This window comes from Bombus terrestris, chromosome 4 (genome assembly GCF_910591885.1).
Source record: "Bombus terrestris chromosome 4, iyBomTerr1.2, whole genome shotgun sequence".
Lineage (NCBI taxonomy): Eukaryota > Metazoa > Arthropoda > Insecta > Hymenoptera > Apidae > Bombus > Bombus terrestris.
This window is the reverse complement of record NC_063272.1, coordinates 14,960,704-14,980,506: the sequence shown is the minus strand read 5'-3', so window position 1 is coordinate 14,980,506 and position 19,803 is coordinate 14,960,704. Positions and strand designations below refer to the sequence as shown.

At 47.4% G+C, this 19,803-nt stretch overlaps 1 protein-coding gene across 4 annotated transcripts in view; it reads left to right on the top strand.

Moving 5' to 3' along the window:
- Positions 1–19,785, top strand: part of LOC100651674 — a 256,328-nt gene extending 236,543 nt beyond the window's left edge. Inside the window, exons 9-16 of one of the 4 annotated variants that reach the window (XR_002307646.2) lie at positions 3,152–3,349; positions 11,487–11,699; positions 12,217–13,851; positions 14,397–14,639; positions 14,953–15,408; positions 15,582–15,857; positions 16,316–16,631; positions 16,724–16,861. Coding sequence is in view for 3 of the 4 variants with exons in the window: in XM_020862719.2 (XP_020718378.2) it covers positions 3,152–3,349; positions 11,487–11,699; positions 12,217–13,851; positions 14,397–14,639; positions 14,953–15,408; positions 15,582–15,857; positions 16,362–16,631; positions 16,724–16,914 (3,482 nt within the window). In the remaining variant the exon portion in view is untranslated. Of the gene's footprint in view, positions 1–3,151; positions 3,350–11,486; positions 11,700–12,216; positions 13,852–14,396; positions 14,640–14,743; positions 14,917–14,940; positions 15,409–15,581; positions 15,858–16,315; positions 16,632–16,723 lie in introns of those variants that run through there. The other 3 variants (XM_020862719.2, XM_020862720.2, XM_048404780.1) reach the window with 3 other exon arrangements.
- The last annotated feature ends 18 nt before the right edge of the window (positions 19,786–19,803 follow it).

Genomic DNA, 19,803 nt, shown 5'->3' with positions numbered 1-19,803 from the left:
ATTCTCTTGCAAGGAATAATTCAGTGAAGAGGAAAATGCTTCGTACGACGAAAAAAGATACGATAGACTAGCGAGAAAGATAAAAGGGTCTACGAGATGGGCGAAGATAAAGAAACGCTAGAGGAGAAAGACGTGGAAGGAACTTTCATCCCTTCGCACCTCCGCCAAAGATACTTGAGGCAAGTCCGCGAGCAAACTGCTTTTGATCATAGCTACGACAACGCACTTTTCTCCCTTTCTCTTTTCGTCTATGTGTCATTCCTCTTCCCCTCTGTTCTTTCCCTTTCTTTGTAGCCGGACTCCCCTAACTCTTTACCTCCCCGCTTCCTGTTGCTTTGACACAGAGAGAAGCACCAGCGAAACGCGGAACAAAAGGAGAGAGGAGACGAAGTCCGCGAGGTGAGACGAGACGAGACGAGACGAGACGAGACGAGACGTGACGAGGAGGGAAAAGGGAGCGCAAGGAAAAGGAGCTTATGCATCGTAAGCAATCGAACGAATCTTAAAGTTATGCGCCTTTCTCGGTTCTCTCTTCGCGTGATTCAACGAGCCATCTTCTTCGAGTCGCGAAAAGACGGGGGCCACGTTTCAAGAAGAAATCGCGAGACACCCACGGGAAGCAAGAAAAAAGCAAGTGGAAGGACTACGAAACGACTACGAAACGACTACGGCTGGAAGGTCCCTTTGAGAGCAACAGGATTTGTCGTACAGAAAATTGTAAGGGGCGGACCGAGGAGGAGAGAGGACGAAGAGGCAGCGCGCGCTCCCTGCATGACAGCCAGACAATACGGCCTTTTGTACTTTGTAACGCGGTGCTAATTACTCCGCATCAGCCACAACCCTTAAGGTACACGCTGTCGAACCCTTTTACCGCGAGAAACCACTGAGAAAGCAGATTAACCAACAAAACGAGAAGAGAGCTAGCGAAGAACGCGCGAGCCTGTCGCCCGCCGCTTTGACATGCAAATACTCGCGATAATTATACCGGGAAACGATGGTTCGCGCTTCGTTTTTACTGCGAGCGCGGCCCGATTCAGCACCACCACCACCATACGAATTCCGTGAGTTGTTTCTCGCAATGCTTCCGCTTTGCGCTGCAAATTCGCGAGAAACGAAATCGATACTATGGTTCAGTCGACCAACAGAAGCATCGTTTTCGCCGTACAGATCATTTCCTTTTAGCAGAATTCGCGAATACGTTCGTTTCCGTACGCGTTCTCCGAGATTCCGTTTGACGTTCGATCTCGAAAGCATAGGCGAACGAACATCGCGGAAATGTTCAGACAGAACTAGGGTTTCGATTCCCATTTACCGTTCGCGTAAGCGATTGTGCGCGACGCGATATTCTTTTCCCCGCTGATGGGCGGGGGGTGGGATGAACTCGAAGGGAATTTCAATCGGTAGATGCATCGGCTTTAAAGCAGTCGTACGCGAGTGTCGCGCTAAAGATTTTCCCTGTCGGAACATTTTTCGCCTCCTTTCGATCCCTCTTTGCCGTTAGTGGGAGTTCTCGCGGAATTTTTCCGCTTCTCCGTGTTTCAGTCGTTGACTCGATGCTGAGAAGCAACGATACGCGCAGCTGTTCGCGGAACCGATGCATCGTCGATCGCGGTTCCTTTCGAAATTGTTCGATCTCGTTGATTCGAAAGATCGCCAAAATTTCTAGAACACGCGATGCAAAATGGACCGCGGGATTCTTCCTTTAAAGAGATTAATTACGATTAAACCGCGTAACGTTCTTCAATCTGACCAGAAAGTCGACTCCTAAACGAATGCCCGTTGAACTCCCTCTTCTTCCCGGTTTCTAATTAAATAACAACATAATTCACCGTCTTACGTTAAAACAATTAAATAACGTTTAAGATTCAGCGACGGCTGCCGGTGCTTTTCCATTATTTCGCCGTTGCCAGCAGCCAACGTGAGAACCCAACCCTCGAATTCTTACGCCTTCCGCTTTCAATTCCCGTCGTTTCTCCTTTCGTTCAATCCTTCACTTTCCTACCATACCTTTTCTTCCCTCTTTTTTTCGGTTAAACTCTTGCGCCGCACCCGTATTGTTTTATGATTTTAATAAGACTTTTTCGTTTACCTATCGGCAATATCTCTTGGCTCGCGAACTTGCCGCCTTTTCGCGCTGAATTCCAAAGTTTCACCTTTTGCGGACGAAGAATGCCATTCTGCCCGAGTGTGCCGTGGCCCAGGAGATTCTATAGACATTGGGGAAAAATGGAGGCTTAAAGAAAACGACTAGAATCGGATATCAGCCAGTGGCGAAGATAAGTAGAATTGCACTGTCGTGGTCAGACACCGACGTGATGACCTGAAGTTCGTTCGATGGAAGAATTCGAGTTATCGTTTTTAACGGTCCTTCCATAAATAACCACGGGCGTCTGAACTGAAGAAATAGCCGTCATACTCGATTACATTCGTTTCACCTGTCACCGATGAAAGCCACGGACTTGTAATGGTAACCGAATTAATCGGTTCCAATCTATCCTCGGTATAAATTCGTCGCTGACGAGTTACGCATTGTAACTATGATCGAGCGTTGATCGCGCTTGCATTTCCCATGGCGCCCTGGTAAATAGTAAACAAATTAATTGTCGCCGACCGGGACCACAAACCAAGCGTCGCGATTGTTGCGCGCTACGTTCGATCTGTAGATTTGCCATGTACATGGACGGCGGATTTTCGAAGGGCAACCGTGCGAATCGATCTCGTAGTGGCACGTGGTTGCACGAAAAGCGAGGGAAATCAATCGGGAGACCCATTGTTTGTTCCATGGTCACGATTAATCGGGCTGACGTATGCCACGCCTCGACATCGCATACAAGTGCGCCACAGAACTGTTTTAATTTATGAATGATAACGTGTGTCTCTACGTATTTTGTGTCAACGGCGACGTATTTTTAAGAACCGCCGGTGTCAATTAGTCTGACGCTGTTCAACCGTAGCACAATTTATGTTGGATACTCGAACCGCGTATAGCCAGCGAAAGCGAGGATGAGCAGAGATGTCCGACGATGGCTAATGGCTGGAAGTCACGTAGCCATCGGCTATCGACGGTATAATCGCTTAGAAGAAGAGCATTTTGCACTCATCCATAAAAATTCGATATTTGTATAATTGAAATTTTGTTTTACTCTTTCAGGCAAATCTCATACGATGTTGGGCACACCGGAAGCAGGGCACACATTAGGAGCGATCCCGTGCGCGATAGCTTGGCTTTTCCGCGGAATTTCCGAGCAGCGACAAAGGACAGGCGCCAGATTCAGTGTAAGGGTCAGTTGCGTAGAATTAACCACCGGCCAACAGCAGCTGAGGGATCTTCTCGCAGCTCACGCCAACGGTAAGTAAATACGAGCCGGATCACCGACATACCAGCCATGTAACCGCTAGACAAGGTGTAGGTTGAGAGAATATAACGAGAAAATGGAGAAACAAGATGGAAACGCAAATACTCTTTCCACGTTTACCTACTACTTTCCAGCAAGTTCGTAAGAAACATCAGAAACTGAAGACTTATCTCTATCCATCCATCCAGACACAGACACGTCCATTCATCATCCGAATCACCCAAGTTTGAATCGAGTCGGAGAAAACGAACCTTGTGACCACAGGACGCCGGATAGAGTTTCGGTTACAAATTACGCGCAACATTTGTAACGTAATCTCCGCAACGGCGTCGAACTTTTCTCGTTTTAACGCACTCCGATCGCGATAGCATTGTGCTCGCGGCGTGTCGAAGAAACTTGAGTCGTAAGAAACACTTGTCTCGAGCCTGGTCCCCTCGTTTTAAGAGTTCCTCTTCTCTAGTCTCTATAAAAGAAACGTCTTAGATCAATACGTATGTCTATGCTCGTCTATATATATATATATACAAATAAACCTAAACGCAGAGGGGTTGAAAGTTTCCACAGGTCCTCCGTGATAGGGTTGCACGTTCGCCGCAATTAATTCGATGCTTGGAACAATGCGGGGAAGTACAATCGTTTTGGATTAATTAGTGCCGAGTGCAGCGAAGAGAATTGTCGTCCGTCGATAAGCCGATTGCGGAGACTTGGTCTAATCTTCAGAACCTTGTTTCCTCTATCTAATCATGGATGCGTGGAAATCGATCACGCGAATTCTAATTATGGTTATACCTGATAAATCGTATTGGTGTTTCGAAGAGCGATACATGCGCAAATGTGAAAACAATGTTTGCTATAAGGAATAGTCTAAGGTAGGGTTAAAATATTCTACTAACAATTGTCGAAGATTGAGGAGAGAAAAATTACAATTTTCTGAAAATTGGACAAAATAGCAAGACTCAAAGTGAATTTGTCATCCTGGAAGCATCGTCGAGGTAAACTATATCGATAAAAAAGGAGTAGGCGGGTTCGTAAGGGCCCGTTACGCTTTGAAATGCGCGGACTCGGCATAAAATAAAGAATTACCGGTCGGAGAGGCAAATTACATCCGAAAATCGCATATTCCGCTCACTTGATACTCCAGCTCGCGTTCCATCGAGCTTCCATTTCAGACGACTGGCTTCTCAGCGTCCTTCGATCGACAAGAATGGTCAGTCATAATGCCAGAAGATGCACTGATCGAACGGCCGTAAGAATGAAATCGTTGCTTTCAATTCTTGCTTCTTTTGGTTCTCGTCGCATCCGTAGAAGATTCGGTGGATAGTATGCAGGAAACAGGACGAGAATCGTTCCGGTCGTCATTTGGTTTCGTCTTCACGGACCACCTCGTCTACTCGGTGGCCCGTAAAATCGAGGGGTGAGATTATTTCTGGTCTTCCCTCCTTTCGTCTTCCTCGTTTTCTCTTTGTCTTATTCTCTCCCTGCGTACTCTTCTTCCTTGTTCTCGCTGTTTGCTTGCCGCCTGCGAAAGAATTGCGAGGAACAACTCCTAGGAGGACTAATAAGAAACCGAAGGGTGGATTCTTCTCTGCTGTGGTGCACTTATGGGAACTCTCTCGAAGTCGGGGAGCACGAGAAACAAGCTTTCTTCGGACCATCTCTTAACCTTCGTCCACTTCTAACCTTCTCGATTTTCTTACGATATCGTTGAATAGCCGATATCGGAGGAAAACCATATTTTCGCATGAACTTTCCATGCTTGTTCGAGGTAATTGCCTCGCGAATCATACGCTCCGCTGTTCTTAGAACTCAGTTAACTATCGAGGGAATGTATCAACGGCGCACACGATGTTTAATGGTGGTTTTTTTTCGGAAACGACCGAGCTTTATCGCGCACTTAAACGTGTGTCGAAATTATCGTCGAAGCGATCCACGTGGGTGGTATGATGCATTAAGATCGAATTTAAAAATTAACGGTACGGTACGCGGACACGCGGTGCATTAAGAAACAATTCACGGCGTACAATGTAACCGAAGTTATCGTGATCGTGCCGTGAAAGAGGATAAATGCAAAAGGGTCATAATCTCAAAGGGTTTAGAATCGTAGTAAATTTCGCAGCTGACATTAACGCAGAAGTCGCGTGCCACGTTGGAACGTGGCATATTAAACTGCGGCGTCGAACCAAGCAGAATTGCTTCCTCGAACGTTGCCACGCACAGAGGCCCGTCCATAAACTGGTACCAATATCTTTTCTCTCTTTTTTTGCCTATTTTGCAAGCCTTCCATGGCACGCCTTTAATTTATGTACTCCGTAGAGCAAACGAAACTCTCAGCTCTCTGTTCTAAAACGAACGCGACGATGTACATATATGGAAAATTTCAAGGGACAGAACTTTTCTCGCTGTTTACCTGTTTGCTTGTTCAAAGAGCTTAGTACACACGCTACTTTCTTCGAGTACCATTTGCCTCGCGCTAATTCCAGTTTAGAAACGCGGCGCGTGTGCGGATCTAAGTTTTAACGAAAGACTCTGTTTCCGGTTGACTGAAAGGCTAACTGACTAAGACGCGGTGCAATTAATTTTCCAGGTTATTAAATAATTAACTCGTATCTCGAGGCCTGTAGAAACGTTCGACTGTCGCTTGTTTCATCCTCTCCTCGTTTCGACTTTCTCAGGGCGTTTCTCCGTCCTTTGTCGTTGCCTCGTGGCTTGGCGCACCGAGAGAGCGACCTGGCGTCGTTTTCCTCAGCCGACACACCCTCGAACTTCGACTTTTCTACCGGTGAACTCGATAATCCCGTCCCCGGTAATTATTTAAAGTTTTCGGCGTCTGCCGGGTCCCGAAGACCCGAGGACCAGAAACGAAATACCTTTCGTCTTTGCGGTAATTTACTTTTGTTTCTTTCACCCCTACTCCGCTTCGGTTAATCTTTACTTCCGCACCATTTTCGTTGGGTTTCTATTTGTCTTGCCATGCCGAGTGTACGCGATAAACGAGTTCGCAGGAACGCTCGCGCCGCTTTTTGAGAGTAGAACGAAGAGGATGGGACACGCCGTGAATCTGGTGTGTATATACTGTGCAGGTTTTCGAAGCGGCCGCGTGCATTTCAATGGTGGCGAGAAAGGAAAATATTTTCTAGGATATTTTTCGTATGAGATTCTCTCGCCGCGAGAGAAGCGAGACGAACGGCGGAGCTCGGGGCTCGCAATAATTTTCATCGTGACTCGCGCCACGGTTATTGTTTTATACTCCTCCGTCGGGTTGGCGCGTAAAGCGGATAAGAAGGAAGATAAGGACGAGGGAGGAGAGAATAATGGAGGAAACGTCGTCGTAGGTACGCCGTCACTGGAGCACGCGGCTTTTAACGTAACGCGCATAAAACGCAGATGGGAGTGTTCTTCCTTTAGTTTTGTTCCGCGGAATGCTCGGAACGGAGACGGGGATCGATGGAGAATTGAAAGGAGTACCACGGGAATTTTTATTTCCCTTGTCTCGTTCAGGAATTGCGAGGGAATTTTTATTCGATTATGATCAACGTTACGTATCACCTCTTATACCGGTTGCAAATAGGAAGAAAAGCGTTTGTTTCATTTGCAAATGCACCGGCAATGCAAAGATATTTTGCTCCCATTGGGAACAGAGGCGGCGCTTCGATCGCGCGAATTATTTGTCAATATCCGTTTGTTTGTTGGCTGGCCGAAACGATCGATCGAATAACCTCGAAGCCGCGTGTTTGCATTTCGATATACACCAGAAAGTACATGGGATCGATAGGGGAGTCAGGCATGTAACCAATGGTGCATTTGCGGTCGAAAACAGTTCCTATTCGTTGTTGCTTTCAAAACGCGTATCGTCGTCCTGTTACCAGCTATTTTATTCATCGAATAGCGCCGGTTTGGTCAAATTATTCGCAGGATATTAGCCTGCTCGATGGGCGAATTAGATCTGTCAAGTTGATTTCTAGCACGAACGCGTTTCATCCCCAAATTTTTCACGTCGAAACACATTCGTTGAATCATCAATTGTCAACGTTATATTTGTCATAAAATCCCCTTCCGGTTCTTTCGAGTCCCCAGGATGAATCGTTTACCGGAGACGGTAACTTTTACGAGGGGGATACGAAGCGGGATCTACCGTGCGGTTGGCAATTAAAGAAAACCATCGTCGTCTTACGTACCGGCTGGCTTTCGAGCAAATGGTAGCGAGCAATGGGCCATGCCCCGGCCCTCTGTTCCGCGTCGAGCAGAAATTGGAGATCGTTTCGTTAACGACAGCTTTCCTCACTTCGTCACTTGAAAGTTTAATGACGCGAGGTCTTGCCAGCTTTTGGCCGGAAAGTAAATTGTTGGTTTACGCCGGTAATAATTTTTCTTATACCATCGTAAAAGTCGAACGTCGCGAATGTTCCGCGATCGAATGACTTTGACGTCGATCTAGTCTCCGAACGACCTCTTTCCCTTTCAATTTCTATCACGAACCCGAAGCGGGCGTATCATTCGTTTCCGCTGTATGAGAGTTAAATAAAAATTTAGTCTTCGTTAGTTTTGCTAGCGCTGATGATTTTTAGAGTTAACAACGCGGTTGCTTTAACGGAAAACCGCAGCGCTGCGAGATATTGATCTGGTGGTGGCGAAGTAAAGGGAAAATGCAATTAGAAAAATCTGACGTAGAAATTGGAATAGATCGATCCAGGAAACGGTAGGAAGAGAATATCCTAGAGTTTGAACAAAACAAACGTAACAGTAACGGAAGCGTAGAGCGAACCATATGAAAGAATAACACGTGAAGTTAATTTTAATGGCCGTTCCATGGATTAACAGGCGAACGAGGGAAGCCCGCGAGGCGGCGTCTCTATTATCCCGTTCCTCTTTTTGCAAGATTTCACCTGATATGCCAGTGTTTGCCGAGCGTACGGAAAATTCTCGGAAGCAACGGAGCGCGCACGAGCCAGCTTCCCACGCGTGTTTCATTAAGAGATTCGATTCTCCGCGATAATAAAAGTGTACCCTTAGCTTCTTCCTCTCACTGAGCGGTTATTCCGATCGGAGACGTGCGCGGTCATAAGAATCGCGTAAAGCCATTGAGAAGGGAGAGCAAGCAATAAGTCCGTGAGTATTAAATTAAAGGCAGCTCGAATTAAAAGTACTCGCGCAATTTATTCCTGGCGTATAAATAAAGTTAACGACTAAATGAGCATTCCCGTGCTTATTACGGCGAGAAATGATTTATAGAAAACTTTCTCCGTCCGTCTCCCCTTCTTCTCCTTTCTTTCTCTCAGTTGGGGAAAAATACACTGAACGTGGCTACGCGCGTCTCCCTACGGATCCTCGAGTTATAGTCAAGACGGGACTGACTTTCACGACGGACGAATATTCGCAGCCGCTTATTACCAGCTTTTCCCGTGGTTCCCTCCGGCTCTATCCGTAGTCTCCACGACCTACGACCTTTTCTACTTCTCAGAGTACTACCTGAAACAGAACCGTGGTCCTTCGCCTCTCGCTACCGCGCGTCCCCATGAGACATCGCCCACGAAGAGAACGAGGAAAAGGAGAAGAAAAATGAAGAGAACGGCGCGAGCCAGTGGTCTTTGCGTCGTACACTTATTTCGCCGAACATATGACCGTGCAAAGCACATCTTCCACAATTCCGTGCGACGACTGTTTCTACTTTAATACCAGGATACGGGCGTTCGTTAATTTTCTTGCTTCTTCCCTCGCCGTTCCTCTCGTATTTCTTACGACACAAAACGCAAAGCGTATAACGTAGACACAGGAGAAGAAGCGAAAGGTCGGCGTTGCGGGCGAATGGCGATACCAATGGTCGAGCGAATTACAGGGAAAAGCTGCGCCATGTCCGACGAATTATTATCGATCCCCTCGAAAACGAGTTACCGCTTCCGCCGGTTCCGATCCGCGACTGATACAGCGACCGATGATTATCGGGTTCGTTGCGAAAGAAGAAAAAACAACGATGCCAGGAAGATTGAAGCTTCCCTCTGATTTTTCGCGCAGCCAAGAGAGAAGGTAGCGTTTAAGGCAGCGTTCTTTTCTGTTTTTCCCTCGTCGAACGACTATTATACTTCGAACCGTTTCGTCGTTTACTTTATTTTTAGACCCCTTAATAGCCGTCGCCCTGTGTTAAACTTCCAGGCCAGTTTCCCTGGTAAGAACCAGCAACCGTTTCAAGGAGAATATACCTATACGACGCGTTCGGCAAAACAGTCTCGTCGGTCTTGGTCATTCAAAAAGCCGGAAACAGATTTTTTCACTGCCCATCGTTTGGTTCACCCTCGAGGGAGTCGATTGGCCGAACCCTGCTAGTATTCGAAACGCGTCGAAAAACGATTTATCCGCCACCCTCGAACCCTATGCGAAGAGAAGACAGTGGTAAGCGGATTGCAAGGCGTATCCATATTCCGGCGAGTTCTTCTCGCGGAAGATCGCCGTTTTATTTCCACAGATTTCCAAGCAACGTCTCCTCGTCTCTTCCATCGTTGCGAACCACCGTCACGCGGCACAGATGCCGACAATATTACTTTTTCCTGTCCTTTTTATGGATATTGCCACGCCTCTGCTGCATTAATACGTCCGAGCGGGCATGCTCTTCCTGGTAACGTCGCTTTGTTTTCGTTAATCTTGCTTTATATTCTCTCTTTTAATGAAAACGAACCGTTTGACCATTTCGAAATAAAGATCTTCGAGTTATAAAATATTTATGTCGTAAGATATTTTTCCATATTACGATCAAGAGTTTCCTGTTTTTGACTCTAATCGTCTCGACAAGGATCGAGTTTATAGAAATCTCGTCTGTCTGTGGTCCCCAGGGTAGTTAGAAAATGTCGTAAAAAGGAGATAAATAACAGATATCATGCCGAACGATATAATGGAAACGAGGCAACCATTACGCGCTCTTTTACGATACTAAGAATACGTTGACGAGATAATAAACCGTTAATTGAACATTCAACAGGCAGATTATCTAAACAGTTCTACAAAACAGTTCTAAACAACTGTTTACGAGTATCCTTGTTTTTTCATATCTGTCCGGTGTACCTGGAGATTCTATAACAAAATGAAATATCAGATTTTTATGGTGCACGTCTCGAAGAATCGATAGGTACATAATCACGATCGTTGTCTTTCAATATTCCCCCGACGTCGTTTCGCATCGAAAGCTTTCTCCAAGGCGCTGGCAATATGTCACTGGCGAGGCTGTACATAAAACACGCTGGTTTACGAGCTGATCAGATGGCGCGTGTGTTATTACGAAAACTTCTGGAACCCTTTCTCGAACGCAGAAACGCGATAAAATTTTCCTCCTCCAGAAGGTTATAAATTTCTGATCAATCTTTGCGTCGGATCTTTGTATCGAATTCACGGAGGACCTATCAACTGGTAGGATCAAATCGGGATTTTTCATCTATCGAATGACGTTCCTGACAAGATATACTTTTCAAGAAATCCGTGATAGCAGCACGACGACGAGGCTGTAACAGTACTTTTACATTGATCACTATTTACAGCTACGTTCCGCATTACGTTGATTATTCGCGCAGAGACCCGTGGCTATGGCCAAACACAAGCCAGTCGTCGATAGTTACCCGCGATAACGCACCGGGATATCTCTACGGCGCGCATCTTTCCACGTTTTATCGATGTCGTAAGTCAGCTGGAGACGATCCGCGGATATTCCGTGGTCTAGGCGAGGCCGATTTACGCTTCTGTCTAGCGTCCACCTGCATCGATATGCCCCTCCTATCTGCGATTTTATTTTTCTATCAAATAACAGCGTCAGCTACTAAACGTTGCTGGCGATTGGCGTGCCGCTTATTTCCCCTCCATAACCCAACCAACGTTTTTCCTTTCGTCTCCGCCACTCTGTATTTCCTCGTGTTTCTCCGCGCGATACTTCCTTCGAGTAGCAACAGGGAAAGTTACTTTTATCCTCGCAGAATAATACCATTCCGTTAAGTGTACCATTTCACTAACAATTTACAGAGGGCGTATTTATTACTGTATTTCCATGTCAAAAGAAATCGTGTCGACACGTGTTATTATTTATCGTGTAGGCTGACGACGAGCGTAACAAGGGGAACGCGTGTAACGTGATTTGCGACGGCTCTTTGTTCCCAGATTCCGAGCAGTCGCCGGCTGTGTACTTGAGGGACGACCCACTGTTCGGCAGCCTGCAGCTGCAGCAGCACAGCGAGCTTCGTGCACCGACTGCGGAACGTGCCGCCTTCTATTTGGACGCAGCGGTCGCGGGCCGACAACGAGAAGACGGAGACGCGCACATGCTCTACACTTTACACGTTTATCAGTACAGTGTCGCCGGCAAGGGTGGAGGTAAGTCACCGTTTTCCTTCCTCCGCCGATTCCCTCTGCTCCTTCGTAGTCGCCGCTCGTAAACAACGTTTCTCATCGAGCTTCGTAAACTAGAATCCCTCTCTTAGTCTGCAGCGGCTTCCGTTCATGGAGGACGACGATTTTCCACCGACTCTGTGAAATTGTTTCTATTGTTTCTCGCAGGGAATCCCTGGAACCGTTGACCCGATAAGGCGATTTACTTGAGTACCATTCTTATGTCGCGTATGAAATTTTTTGGGCACGCTGACACGTTACGTTAACTGGCCGCTATTATATCCCAGCAATTTCTGGAAACTGATTTCGTGACACGAGCCTTCGTCTTACGTTCGTAGAATAGATAAACGTGTCAGTAGCTCACGCGCATTTGGAAGTTCTTAGAATCGTTTCCGTCGGTAATGACCAGATAAAGTTCCAAGCAATGACCAGTTAACGTAACCATATCGTAATCGATTTTTCACGGACGTCGAATACATTTCTCGATATTTTTAATTCTCAGTTGCCGGAGGCAGAAGCAGGCTACACTTAATGGACTTGGGTAATTCGGATCGCGGCAAGTCTTCTGGCGGGATCCCGTTGTCGGGACTAGGCAATATCCTGCTAGCGATTTTCAACGGGCAGAAGCATTTGCCGTACAAGGAACACAAGCTAACCCAATTATTGAAGGAGTGTCTCGGCTCGTTGACGTGTCACGCCGCGATGATCGCCCACGTGTCTCCCAACGCTCAACACTACACGGAGACGCTAACCACCGTGCAACTGGCGTCCCGCATTCACCGAATGAGACGGAGAAAGATCAAGTTCGTCGGTGGGGGCACGCAGGGGACAGGCAGCGGTGGAAGTTCCGGCGAAGAAGCGGCCAGGCAGAACAGCGAGTGCGATCCGAGCTCCAGCGATCTGTCAGCGGATACGGTGATCTATGTCGGTCCCAGTACGGACGACGCGACAGACGGCGAACATCCCCCCGTTTATATACCCAGTCTGAATTCCGGAGACAATCGTTGTGCTATGGGGAGAGTGCTTCGTGGATCAGCGGCAGAGAGACCTTGCAAGATGCCGGAAGAACGCAGTCCGGTTCATAAATCGACGAAAGCGGTGAAGACCTTGACGCAAACAGCCTCGAAGCAGACTTCTCCGGCGCACACCGCCACTCCGAAGGCCAGTCCGGCCAGGAAAATTTCGTCGACCAAGGTTCCCTCGTCGAAAGTGAACGATTCGCCTGGAAGCAAGATTCCAGTTGCTGCGCCTAGCGGTGGTTCGGACGAACAGTGGATAGACGGTCCCAGGATCTCCAAGTCGAAGGTCGCGGAGGCTAGACACATGTTGAAAGATCCTCACCACAAGAGGGAAACTTGGATCGACGGACCCATGCAATTGACTGGTCCGCCTACGTTGCAGCTGCACACTCAGCAACATTCCTCTGGCTACGGATTCATGGACAGCCATAAGAAGAGTATGATTAGAAAGTGGGTGGAGAATCAGTCATCGCAGATTCAGAAGAACAGACACGCAGCAGCTAGAATCGAGTCTTCGAAGATGTCCGGACAGTCGTCGCAGTTTAAGGAACTAACCACGTTCAAGACGTGTGGTGCTATGGACGACGACGATACTTCGTTGTCTACGGTCGAGAGCGACAGCTTGAAGGCGAACGAAATCGAGGATATCACCGAGAAATTGGGCGCCAAGCTGAATCTTCTGAACGTCAAGTCCAACACGGATTCCGGACTGGATCTGACAGCCAGTCCTGTCATGGACGACAGCGTGGACAAAGGGAAGCTGGATCTTCAGGAGGACGAAGACGACGACGAGGAGATCGTGGTACCTCCACCGTTGCCCCTCATAGAGCCACTGAGCAACGGAGTCAGCAGAGAAGTCTCGATGGAGAGCCTGAATCTGTCGCACAAGGACATAGTCCTGCCATCCAGGCATTCGTTGTCTTCCGAGGACGAGATCTTAGAGATCGTCGAGGTCGAGGATTTGGAACCCGTCCCCATGCAGGACTCGTGTCTTCAAGTGACGGAAGAGGACATCGCGATGTGTATGGGAGAGAATCCTTTGCCTGAGAGCGATCAAGAGGAGCATCCTTTAAGAATTCTCAGTCAAGAGAATCTCACCGTCGTATCGACGTTCACTGGTAAGTAAATATGTGCGTTTTTTTTATCGTCTACGCAGTATTCCATCACTGTTCGGTATTACCATCCGCTTGAATCGCGGGGTCTTACGCGTGGAAATATTTAGAGCTTTCCACGACGGTTTCTCGCGACGTTCACGTGTTCGCAGCGTGTTCTCTCCGCCGTTTTATCTTTCGATTCTTTTTCTCATTCGGAGGGTACTCGAACGAAATGCTTCGAAGATTGTTTCTGGAGAGAGTCGATTCTTAGATCTTTCTGGCTTGGTAATAGCGCGTTCGATGGAAAACAATCATATTGCGAGGAAAAAAGAGAAGACAGCTCGAGGATTGTAACGATCGAGAAGAGAGAAAGGAAGATTGGAAGCGGCTCGATATAATTACTCGTCAATACTTTCCGTCTTCGAAGCCGTGCTCGGAAGAGACGGCTTCCAAGTAAATGCGCTGTTCCTTCTCATTGCTACTTATCTTGCCATTTCTTTCGTTTTTATCGACGACCGAGCAGTGTCTCGCTAGATAGACAGGAAAAACGAATATGTATTAATTTGCAGATTCGATGTCGGTGATGTCGGACACGGAACGATACAGGCCTCATTATCCGCCTCCAGTTGGCGCCGGTGTCCTGCCCAGGCCATACTTCGACCACGAGGACTTCCTAGAGCAAGAGACCAGGCACAAGTTCGACCAATTGGCTCGACTCCACGAGCTCTACCAAAGCAAGCTAGCGCTCGCTAACGTCTCCAACTCGGTCACCTATCAAAGGGAGAACTCTTCGAACGTCAGAGAAGCTCCATGTAAGTTTCCGAAAGTTTGTTCCAAACAAGAGGACGCTACTCGATCTTTCACCAACTGTGTGTGTTTTCTGTGTGCGTTATCGACCCTTTCGTTGCGTTTCTAGACTCCGACTTTCTTCCTTTTCCGAACCTCATAACCGCAAAAAAGGCTGTCGCCTTCGATCGGCTACGTCTAGCAAGAATCTGAACGAAACGAAACCGGCAACGAGAGGGTCGAGTCTCATCGAGAAGGGTCCTCTAAAACAAAATCACCCTGTCAGCCAACCGGCGTAGGTCTACAACAACTATCACATTAACGCAGGACAAATTCCAGCCGCCCCCGTCTTCCGTCCGCCGTCGCGCTGTCAGTCCTTGTCCCTCTCGGACGTGATGTTCAACGACAACGCGAGCAATCACGGCAGCATCTACAGCGAGCCCGCGTACATCGCCGGCAAGTCCGATCCGGAGAAGATCTGCGACAATTGTCGTCAGAGCATGTCGAGACCGGCCACTGCTTCCTACTGGTATCCGAACAGTGTGGCGCACATAGCCAGCCCTAGGAGATACTGTGGCAAACTGGGTGACTGCAACATCTCCAGCCTGAGGCATCCCGATGGCGCCTCGAATCCTAATCTCAAGGAAGAGGTGGAGAGGCTACCAGGGAATGGAGCTTCAGGTTCAGATCCAGAAGAGGAATACGTCGAGGCGAAGAAACTGTTCACGGCTGCTGAGAGGCCTGAGAGGACTGTCACTGGCAAGTCCGATATCGAGGAGGATCTCAAGGTTCAAGGTGAGAATTTCGATTTACTCGATTAAAAATTGGAAACTGTCGATTAGCTCTGGATTATTTGGAACGATACAGCATCGCTAGGATTCTACAATCTTCTTCTTTGTTTTGCTGTAGCTGAAGTTTGGTTTAGGTATAATACTACTGAGAGTATTGCATCTCCAACTTTCTTGCAGCAACAGCACCGTTGCAGCTGTCCATTCCATCACCGGCGCCATCCTCGGGTCGAATGCAGCGTAAAATTACAAGTCTGGGCTCTTCGATGGGTCTGAACAAGGAGGGCTACGATTCTGGCGCTGATTCCACGCCACGGGCAGCGAAACTCTCGCCAGCTACTTTGTCTAGGCATCGTGCGGAAAGTTCTGGCTACGACAGCATCGTCAGAGACAGCGAAACCAGCAGCATCGCCAGCGACTCGTCCAGGCATACCGGAGCTCTTCAAGAGCACCAAGGTATATTTATCGCCGATTTCCTAATACTTCTCCGCGATCTCGAACGAGAAACGCTTGCAACGAAAAATAAATAACATCTAGAGGAAGATCGATAGAAACGTTCCAATTACGTGGAGTAGTTAGTTCGTAGTTAACTTCTCGAGAGATTGACCGATACCGCATGTCCTTCTTCTCATTTCATTAGTAACTGCATGCCATTAATTACGTATTCCCTATCACTCGAGGAATCTTGCACAAGTTAGTAAAATCGTAACGATCTTTCAAGCGTAAAACAAACGCAACTAATAAAAGATGGAAAAGAAAGAATCTATGGATAACCGGAAAAAGAAATCTGTGCATGTTTGTAACATCTAACGATTGCATAAAGCGACGTAGATAGCTTAGCTTGCCAGCTGAAGCTTCGTGAAACGATATAAAAACCCTCTAAAATGGTCCCTCCGTACGGTGGTTCTCCTCAGGTGGCGCGCTGGGGGTTCTAACCTCGACGTTGTGCGGGTGTTTCAGCGGTGGAACAGCGGGTGGCAGAGTGCGGGCTCCGGTCACGGGCCCAGTGCCGGGCCCATCTGCCACGGGCGCCATCCGCGCTGCCGGGGATACTCGCGTACACAAGCGAGGACGTGGACATCCTGGACAGGCGCGCACGGCTGCGCTCGGATCCACGTGGCACGATGTCCAGGATACACAACCTGCGACTACGGCAGCGCCTTCTTAGGCTAGAGCTGCGTGACGCTAAGAGGCGCCTGATGGTGCCCGATGCTCGCTGGAGCTACGATCGTAAGTTTGTTTCTACTTTCAAAAAGATCTCTTGCGTCGGAAAGCTAGAGAGGAAGCTGTTTTACTATGATAAAGTTATTTTACTATTGTAGTTCACGTGGAGGAGAGTATGGACTGGCGAGATCCGTCGTTCCTGGAAGCGCTCGAGGCGGAGACGTGTATCCTGCAGAAGCGAGTGCAAGCCTGTAAGAGCCACGTTCTTTTGATCACCTGCTTCGACTCCTGCCCACGGCAACCATGCACGCGGCAGGCGGAATCGCCTACAGGGATTCGGATCACCTAACCTAGACTTGGGTCAGCGCGCTCAACCGCGTGCTGATCGCTAAACGGATCGCTAAACGGATCGCTGTATGAACGATTAGAAACGAGACGAGCGAGGTCGCTGATGGGAAGATAGAAACAAAGAGAAGAAAAGGGAATCGTTGTCACGATGTCGCTCGACTCCGTCCAATAGTTGTTAAATGACAAATTTAGTCGTATCGTGATCGTCGTCGCCATTGTTACGCACGTGTAATAATCGATCGTAAGGAAGCTTTCATCCCATTTTTGTGCGAGAATAAAGCGTCGTTCGCGTTAACGAGCCGAGAAACTTGTTGCGTTTGGATCTCGGGCTATGCCCTGGATGCCGACGTTCCATACAGAAGGGAATTTTTACGATGATTTCTAAGATGTTCTAGCGATGTTGAAACGATTGTTGACAGAGATAACGTGTAGAACGCGAAACGCATACTTGTTGACTTAAAATAATTTAGCGTACGAGTTGGTGCTGCATTTTTTATACCGATCGACCGTCGAGGACTCAACTGTTAGGTAAATTCACCGAGTCGTTGCTCCTGACTCGAATTCCAAATGAATTCCAAGCCGTCGAGAAATAGGATCTTTCGATGATACAAGCTGCACTTGACAATTTAGAGTGCTAAGCTTCGAGAACAACGCTGAGGTAATTACAGCGAGTGATTTTGTGCGTTTAGAACCAGTTAACCAGTATCGGGGAAAGTCATTATAGTGTGTCGTGCGTGCTTGATCGATCGAAGATAGAGCATCGAATCTCTCTACGTTAAGAAACGGAAGACGAGAAAATGACGAGAGAAGAAAAAGACAGAACAATTCCATTGATCTCTCGCTACGGTGCTGATCTTCGGTCGACGATCCGGGATCGAAATTTAAATTGAATAGGTTCTTTTGGATCGCACCGAATTCGTATGGTAAAATGATACGTCGAATTCGAGGGAATAAAGAAAAGACAAACAGTGCAAGATGAAGATATAAAGAATATATGTAATACTATAAAGAGGTGGTAGTCATCGGGTGATAGTGCCGTCAAAGGAGAAAGCAAGAGAATCCTCTCGTATGGTAAACGATTGACGGAATAAAAGGCAAGGGAAAATAACGGCGATGAAACGCGTCGTAGTCATTGTATTTAATGCACGCACGTTAATTCAAGAATATTATCGTAGCTTTAATCGTTATCAACAGTTACCGCACTTCGTAGGGCTCTGTAATTCACTTTAGAGGCGAAGATGAGAACCGATGGGAATGTGAGAGCGAGCGAACGAACGAGAGAACGAGCGCGAGAGAAAAGCACAACAGGAGGGATGAACTAACGAGCGCGAAAGTAACCGAGAAAAAGATGCTGTGCGATAGAGTGTTACTTTTCCACGGTAAACATATTCGTAATCGTAAAAGTTGCTCGGTACGCCAGCGCTCTTTGTTTTTTCGTCTGAGATGGGAGATGCATAGCGAACGTTTGAGAGAAAGAGAGAGAGAGAGAGAGAACAGGATGGAGTACGCGAAGTTTAAACGCGAGAATCACGCGTAGAGCCAAGACGTGGGCGTATAGATCGTGGAAGGGAGAACGAGCCACGGAGAATGAAAATAGACGGGATGAAAATAAATCGGGAATGCCGGTAATGCGCGGCAGAAACAGAGAGATTCCAGCTTTCTGATACAAACTGTGCCATGTCCGTAGCTGATATCGATGAAAATCGCCCGGGTCTCTGCCGCTCAATCGCTTGTATATGGCTATGTATAATATCATATCCGCGTTCTTCGCTCCTTACGCGATGTGCAATCTTAGCCCGCCCATATCGCACTGCCAATCTAAGAGCTTAATTCCCTTTTATACATATACGATTTAAGCATACCAGACTCTACGTAGGCCTATAAATATCGTCAAATCGATCGATAAATATTCCCAGAAAAAGCTGTTTCGCTTCTTGAAATTTTTTTTACAACTCAATGTCAGTAACAACAACGAAGCGATAGTGCGTCTAGTTTAGTCTTATCTGTCCAGATTTGATGGTATCTGTAGACCGTAATCACGAGTCAGACGTATATTCTGACGATTAAGACTAATCATTAAAGCGGGACAAGGCTGCACACAATGAGTAACGAGCCTGCTTACCGAGCAACGCAGGATCGCCGATCCCCGCTAGTTGCAGAGAATCGTTCTCGAAGCTACCGGATCGATCGATCGTAAGCCGAAATTCCTGTGTCATTGTCCGTTGTTAAACGAACCCGTACGCTATTCGTCCAATTGTTCTTAACCCGCCACTGCCGAATACACGCGTCCCATGATCGATCATCTTCGATCGTCGTCCTCCGCGCGATGTTCACGACTTCTTCCTTTCTGGTTCAGTTCAATCCGAACTTGTCCTGCGACCGATTCCAGACGCGTTCAAGAGCGTTCAATACGCACGACGATCTTCTCTTCCCGATTATACCTTCCAGGAATCGCTTCTTTCTTTTTTACCAAGAAAGATGTCGTTTCAGAATAAAATAACCCATCTCGAGATTCGATATTCCAATCGTCTGCTACATTACTCGTTTCCCTTTCTTTTCGCCGTCTACCTTACCCGTTTTACGTTCGAGCTAGGGAAGCGCGTCACTCCGTCTACCGTGAAATACGACTAGTAAACGATTTAACAAGTAATAGCAATTTACGATTAAGGATTTAACCGACCTCCGCATGATCCCGCTCGAGGAAGCGGGCAACCCAGAGTATAACACATACGCGCACACATACCTAACAGAAATACACGAGAATCTACCGTAAACACGCGCCTACTGTATCATAGTACTTGTATCATATTTATATTTTATATGTACAAATTAGTCATGTAATTTCTTGTAATAAAGATCAATTTACAACGTATACAGACGAGCACGATTT